General features: G+C 32.9%; 1 protein-coding gene across 1 annotated transcript; it reads right to left on the bottom strand.

The window, feature by feature from the left end:
- Window positions 1–3,941: 3,941 nt before the first annotated feature.
- LOC107781848 (mitogen-activated protein kinase kinase kinase 18-like) lies at window positions 3,942–5,487 on the bottom strand. Its single transcript, XM_016602648.2, has one exon. The coding sequence runs from the start codon at window positions 5,370–5,372 to the stop codon at window positions 3,957–3,959; it is 1,416 nt and encodes a 471-aa protein (XP_016458134.1). The 5' UTR covers window positions 5,373–5,487; the 3' UTR covers window positions 3,942–3,956.
- Between the last annotated feature and the right edge of the window lie 2,033 nt (window positions 5,488–7,520).

The following is a 7,520-nucleotide window of genomic DNA, read 5'->3' as shown; positions in this document are numbered from 1 at the left end:
CTTTTAGAAGTTTCACTCTTGGTTAAGTTCTATTTTACGTCATTAAGTAGCCTCTATGTATTTGTTACGCTACAGTGATATTTCAATCAAAATCTGGAGGGGGGCTGCGACAAGAAGTAAAGAATATGGTATCGAAAGCTCCATATAATTAAACGTGATTGGTTAGAGATCGTGGAAAAGGTTTTCTAAAATGTTGGCCAAGTATTTTTCTTCCAAAGATATTTTTAAAAAAGTATATCACAAATATCTAAACAACTTTCATTTAGAAAAGTCTGCTTCACGATTCACGCCTAAGGATATAAATGTAAGTAGTTCATGATTAGAAGAATATGGAATACAAGAAGAGGACTATAGTCAGAGTGCGAATAGATAGAAAAATTCCATGGCAAGTCGTGCGTAAGATATGAAGAGGGAATAATCGGATTAGTGCATAGTCTAGATCCTAGAGCTCCGTACATAGGACTAGGCGAAGTCATTGCTTAAGTCACTGGAACCAACTATAAGAAGGTTAAGGAATTAGGGCATTTTAATTTCCACCAGAATATGCTTATGATTCCAGACAAAAATTACCATTCACGAAAGAGTTGAAATTTCCTCCACTTTGGTTTTATCTGTCATGGAAATATGGTGCTGAATAATCATTTTCTTGTTACAGCCCAGCAAAGCTTGTTAATTCCAAGGTTCACCACTTGTGATGGCCCTTGTTTAATACTAGTAAACGCTAAAGGTGATAAAATCAACTCATCTTTTAGTAATCCCGACTAACTTGTCTAAGTTTAATGAACTAAATTATGATCAATTAGTAGTTGATTTCATCTAACGGGTTGAGATGCAAACATGTCAAATATCGCAATGTAACGGATTTAAATGCAACTCAAATTCAAACATACAATATTAATTTTAAAAATTATGTTAATTTGGAAGAAGTTAAGTAATAATTTAAGAAAAATACATTGGTTTTAGTTTTAAATTTTGCTTTTCAAAAAGAAAAATTAAAAAAAAGGAACAATTGTATTGGACGAAAGATTTTCACCCGTCATTGACCCTTATATATTAATCTAATCCATTCTCTTCCAAACCAATTTTATGGGTTACGTCGCGATACCATTCATTCATTTTACATATTCTGTCGTGAAACTGAATAAATTTCATGGATGGTCATTTAATTTTGTATTTATTATCTAAAAATTATTTTTTATATTACATAAAAGTTATTCAACTTTATCACTACTAGAAATTCGGCCAAAACCGATCGCGATAAACCGACCGACTTCGGTCGATTTCTTTTGGCGCAAAAATTCAGAAAACTATTTTAGCATCCCGCGAAATTTATTTTTTTAAGAAACCGACCAAATCGATCGGTTTTTCGGCAGATTTTTTTCTTTTTGGGTCGTTTGTGAAAATTAATTTACCGACCGAAATTGGTCAAAAATTGTGACCGACTTCGGTCGCTATTTTTACCGACCAACCTATTTTCGACGGATTAAAGCCGGTCGGAGATCGGTCGATTTTTTTAGTTTTTCTACCGATTTCGGTCGGTATTTTTGGACGATTTTAGGCAGTTTTCTAGTAGTGTATATGTTCATTACCCAAAAGTTATTTTTCTTTTTTTTGTTACACAAAAATTATTTTACTATGCTCTAGTTATCGCGATAATCATTTTGATCAAATTTTACAAATTATTCACCTGAAAAGTCTATTATGCCATTGACATTATAAATCATCTCATTTATGTAATACCTTATATATTATATGCTATTTAATATACTTTTACCCAGGTATTTTACTTATAACTAAAATAACTTTATATTATTTTATTTATTATTTTTATAATATATTTGTACTTTTATTTTTTCTTAACGTTAATTTTTAATATATATAAGTAGCATTATTAAATTTGTTAGTAATATTATCGTGAACAAAACTCAAGTCCATGTTCTCAACCAAGCTTAATAAATTATTCTTAATAAAAATTATAAAATTAAAGTTTACTGATTTATCAGCCAAGCCATACTCATTAATCCAATAAATAAAATACCCACATTTAGCACAATGACACATCATATTAATACTTTCAAATAAATAATATAAAGCTTTAAAATTTTTAATATTAAACACAAATATCTTTGAATTTTTAAAAAAATCTGTATTGACTTTAAAATACTTTCATTTGTTAAACAAAGCTGTTATTATTTCAAATAAATATTAAAAATAAATATTTTTATTTTTATTTTTATATTTAAAATATGTTTATGTTTAAATATGATTAAACAAAGTGAGTGCCATGAAAAAATTAAATGTATGAATATATTATAAAAATAATAAATAAAATAATTTAAAGTTATTTTAATTATAAGTAAAATACTTAGGTAAAAAGATATTATATAGTATATCATATAGAAGGTATTACATAAATGAGAAGATTTATAATGTCAATGGCATAATAGACTTTTCAAGTAAAAGTATTTTTAAAATCTGGCCAAGGTGACTTTTGTGATAAATAGAGCAAAGTAAAATAATTTTTGTGTAACAAAAAAAAGAAAAGTGATTTTTAGGTAATGAACATAAAGTTGAATATTTTTTACGTAATAAAAAGAAGAAAAATGACTTTTGCGTAATGAACACAAAGTTAGATCACCACCCGTAAAATTTACTGTGATTTTATTCATTTGAACACATTTTGTCCGACCGAGTTTAACACACTCCTGGCCTTTAATTTGCCACCTCTATCAGTCTAGTCAAGCAAGAAGTTATGTTACTTATTAGTTCTTTTTTTGGATTTTTCCATTTGGTCGGTTTGTAGATAAGAGAAACTACATCCACAGCAAAATGGAGCTTGTCACAGCCACCCCACTAGGAAAACAAAATAAGGTTGGGACAACACTTGCTGCACCATTGAAAAAAGGTCACTGTTCTTTGCCTCTTCAAGGAATGAAATCATTATTTGGCAAATTGGATAAACCTAAATACGCCAAACCCCATGCTTCCAAACTCCAAAAGACAAAAATCATTGCCCAATTCAAAGTGGAGTTCGATGAGTTTAGTATGGTCTACGGAAAGAAACACAATTTAATATCTCCATTGACCTCATGTTAGTTTCTCCAATTATATTCACACCTAATCTATTCAAAATAAAGAAGGCTTCAATTGCGTTGGCCAATGAAAAAAAACGATATAATTTCCCCGTTGACCTCATCACAAGTTGCTTTTCATTCACCTAATCTATTCAAATTATTGAATGCTCCAAATGCAATGGCCAAAATTAGTTGACTCTACTTTTCCTCCACTGCGCTCACACTCAACAGAACAAATGAAAAATGACCTCTTCACAAAAGTCCACGCTCACTTTTTCTAGTTTGATTCCTTCTACTGTTTGCAACTTGAAAAGCAGGCTAGGAGGTAGAAGTAATAGATGATGCAATAGTTTCCACACTCCTACTTTGCTTAAGTATGAGCCTGCTCATATCTGATCCCAAATTCGAATAAGAGAGAGGATTATACAAGTTGACAGTCAACATAAAATATTCAATTTCAGAAAATAAACATATTTTTTAAAATATATTTATGGAATTAGTAATATAGTTAACCGGTTGGAATTTAATTTTTTTTTGCACTAATAATAAAAAAAATTGGGTTACCCTATCAAGGTATTTAATAACTATCTATAGCAACTCTAAACTAGTTAACTATAAAAGTGAAGTGATAGTTAGAATACAGTCAAATGTCTCTACCTGGTTAATGTATCTGCCTTAAATCTAATCGCTTACGACATGTCATTACAATATTTTCCAATTTTCATGCTACAAAGTACAAACTAATGCATACTGGCATTTCCTGAGCTGGCTTGTTAATGATATGATAGCCTAAAAATTTGTTTACTCTGCCTAATAGTATTTAAAATAAAGCCCTCCACGAGAGGAATGATTCTTTGAAAATGATGTACCTTTCTCCGTTTCTCATGTGCAATGAAAGTAAGGTGAGAAGAAATAAAAACAGAATGTATAGCAATTGAGAGGGGGGAAAGGAAAATGCAGTTCAGAGGAAACTGAATTCAGTAAAAGAATTTCAACTGGACAATCAAATCTCATCTTGTTTATTTCAGAATCATAAAACTCATATACAAAAACATATCCTACACTCTCAGGAGACATCATCAAATTTCTCCTACTGCTATTATTACCAGTATAAAGAATACCGATTATCTCATCGGTAATGCAATCAATCAAAGTAGCATCAAAGTCCAATGAGGCCACAAATTCATGATCAGAAAAAATAGTAGACTCAGATGTTTCCATATCTAACAATTCTTCAAAATCTTGGATCAACTCGCAATTTTGCTCTGAAATTAACGAACTTCCTTCTGTATCACTGCCTCTAACTGTCACCCAACTTTCTTCCTCCACCCAATCAGGTTTCAAAAAGCCTGATATTCCCTCATCACCAATCAGCCGTTTGATCCTATCTGCAGGGGAATCAACGGTGATGCTTGATTCTAATGAAGAAGATTCCATCACCTCAAACGAATTCCAAAAGCCTTGATCCAAAATACTAGTGGGAGAACCCCTTTTCAACTCTTCAACTTTCAAACAATTAGACCCAATAGATTGCAAAAATGGGTGTTGAAGAAGTTGTTTAGCCGTCCAACGCTCTTTTGGGTCTTTTTTCAAACACTTTGCCAAAAATTCTCTGGCATCGGTGGATAAATAATTTGGGAATTGGGGCACATCCCCTGAATAACCGATTCTATACAGAGCAGAAACAGGGTCCTTCATATCAGTCCAAGGAGGTGACCCTGTGGCCATTTCAATTATAGTACACCCAAAAGCCCAAATATCAGCTGCAAATTTTTGTTCTTCGCCGCGAGCAACTTCAGGTGCCATAAAAGCCGGTGTGCCGGAAATTCCAGAATTCACAGCATTTTCATCTCCCAGCAATTTCCCACATCCCAAATCTGCAATCTTGATACCATCTTGACCAATTAAAATGTTCTGGCCCTTGATGTCACAATGTACAAGCCCAATTGAGTGAAGATAATCCAAGCCCTGTAGAATTTGTTGAGCGCAAGATTTAATCACGGACTCGTTCAACGAGCCTCCTTGTTTCTTGATCAAATCAGAAAGAGTGCCACCTGGTATATACTCCATGAACATGTTGTACATGGCCTTATTTTTCTCACTAGTGATGTCAAAGCCAAAGCACTTGACTAAAAATGGTGAATTGAGCTGAGAAATTAGGGAGTACTCTCTTTGTAACATGTTAGAACAAGATAGCTCGATGGATTTAACAGCAAAAAGCTCCCCTGCAGAGTTGGTAGCGAGGGAGACGGTGGCAGAAGAGCCACGGCCAATAATAGGACCCCTAGTCCACTCCATTGAAAGAGAGCAAGAAGAGATGAGGAGGAGTTTGGTGTGTGGGCGGTGTGGATTCAACTTTAGGCAATTCTAATGAAAAAAAGTGTGCTTGGTTGGTATATTTATATGCTCAAAATATTTTGCCTACAAATGCAGCTAAGTAGTTAATGGTCATTGGCCGAGGTCTTTATTGGGCATAGTCGTTGTGTACAAAGAATCTTTATTGTATTATTTGTCCTACGACAGCAATGTATTTCCCTTTTGGTACTTTCCATTTTTAAGTCCTTTTCTTGTGGTTAGAGGTGAATGTGGTTCAATTAAACTCATAATTTTTGACATGAAACATAAATTTATATGTAAAATTTATTAAAATTAAAATAAATAGTTTTAAATATGAACCCATAATTTTAAAATTATAATGAGTTAATTGCTAAAAGTCGTAAAAATTGAACTTATATAGTTTAAATCATGGATCCGCCTCTTCATTTGTGGTTGGGTTCAACACTTCAACTAATATACTTTGATGGTGTAAAAAATATTTACCATTGTATGGGTTGAAATCCGCCTCCGTATTTGGGATTAAGCAGTATCGAGAAAGGAGTCGGCTGAGGTAGACCAAGAGATGACAAAGCCCGATGTCGAGGTGCAGAAGATGGTCGATGTCAAGCATCGTAAAATAAACTGTAACAGCTAGTTTATTGGGGTAGGATATTAAAGAGAATATTCTGCTGGATATATTCTTTTTACATATACTATTAGAGTTTATTGGGAGCATGTCTCATATACATAGGAAAAAATGTAATGAATAGAGGCATGTGATATTCATTGCGCTAAGAGCAGACTTGACAAAATATTACCTTCCTATTGAAAAGATACAAAAGAACACATTTTTATCAAGATTCTTATTCACATTATCCTGCACTTTTTCATCAGATCCGAGAAGATTTTCGAATGTTCTAAGATTTGTCTGTCATTCATCATTGTCAGGAGGAATAATCACCTAACTCGTTATTTATTAGGTGAATCACTCATCCTATTTACTCAAATGTCATTTACCGCTATTTATTATCAGCCCTTCTTCCATTATTGCTGATATTTTATGACTATTTATTGCTTGTTGTTGTCGTCAACCCCCTGCTGAATCTCTCCCACCTCACACACATTTTTAAGATTTACCTCTAGAGATATTATCATTAACTAAGTTGAACATATTATTACATAAATATAATAGTTTTATCCGAAAACTACACTTTTTGGTCAAACAATATATTTTGACGTATTATATCAGATATTCTACGTAATTTTAAGCTAATAAGATACTTTTTTATAGATAATTAATTTAGTTACATTTTTTAAGTGATCGAATTTAATTTGCCTCTTCCTCTGGGTTTGAGGCAAAAAATATTAAGTGGAGAGTGAACCACGTGGCAAACGGAGGGGAATTGACAGCTTTGGCCGACTGCGGGCGGCGTTTCTTTAGCTCTAAAAAAAGCCGTCCACATGAATACACGTGAGCATGTGCCTTTAATTGCGCTAACACCGCTACGCAATACCTGACCAATCATATTTTTCTCCTTTCACTTCAAATTGCGGCGCGTTTACTGTTTGCGCAAGGGACCACGGAACAGGCCGCGTTTTAAACCTTTACCGAGTAAAGTGCTTCACTACTATTTAAAATGAGTTTGAGAGGTCAATTCTGGTCTTTAAACTAAGCCTAAGGAAGACTTGGCAAGTCGTTGCGTTATTGCAGCTTTTCCAATGTGCTTACAAATGTGAAACTAAGAACAAATTATATTTAGAAAATTGTATTTTCTATTTAGATTTAAAAGTCAAACTAAAATAACTAAAAGCAATTTCGTTTTTCGGGTAAACACACATTTCACATTAGGTAATACATAACGCACTTAAGCTTGCCGGCAATTGCGTTGAATGTGCATATATTTTCATTTTCTCATATTGTTGGAACTCATCATTTTGTTTCCCCAGTATACGTAGTTTCTTCAAAACGTTCACAAATCACATAAATTCTACCTTTTGTTAATTCTACTAATTATCATACATTTTAAGTTCTTAAACTATCTTCCCAAATGTGCTTACAAATGTGAAAGTAAGACCAAATGAATGTTCACATGGTTCATGTATGTTGTATATTCAGATTTAAAAGTCCAA

Source organism: Nicotiana tabacum, chromosome 2 (assembly GCF_000715075.1).
Source record: "Nicotiana tabacum cultivar K326 chromosome 2, ASM71507v2, whole genome shotgun sequence".
NCBI lineage: Eukaryota > Viridiplantae > Streptophyta > Magnoliopsida > Solanales > Solanaceae > Nicotiana > Nicotiana tabacum.
Note: the sequence above shows the minus strand (reverse complement) of the source record. Positions and strands in the feature narration are given on the sequence as shown.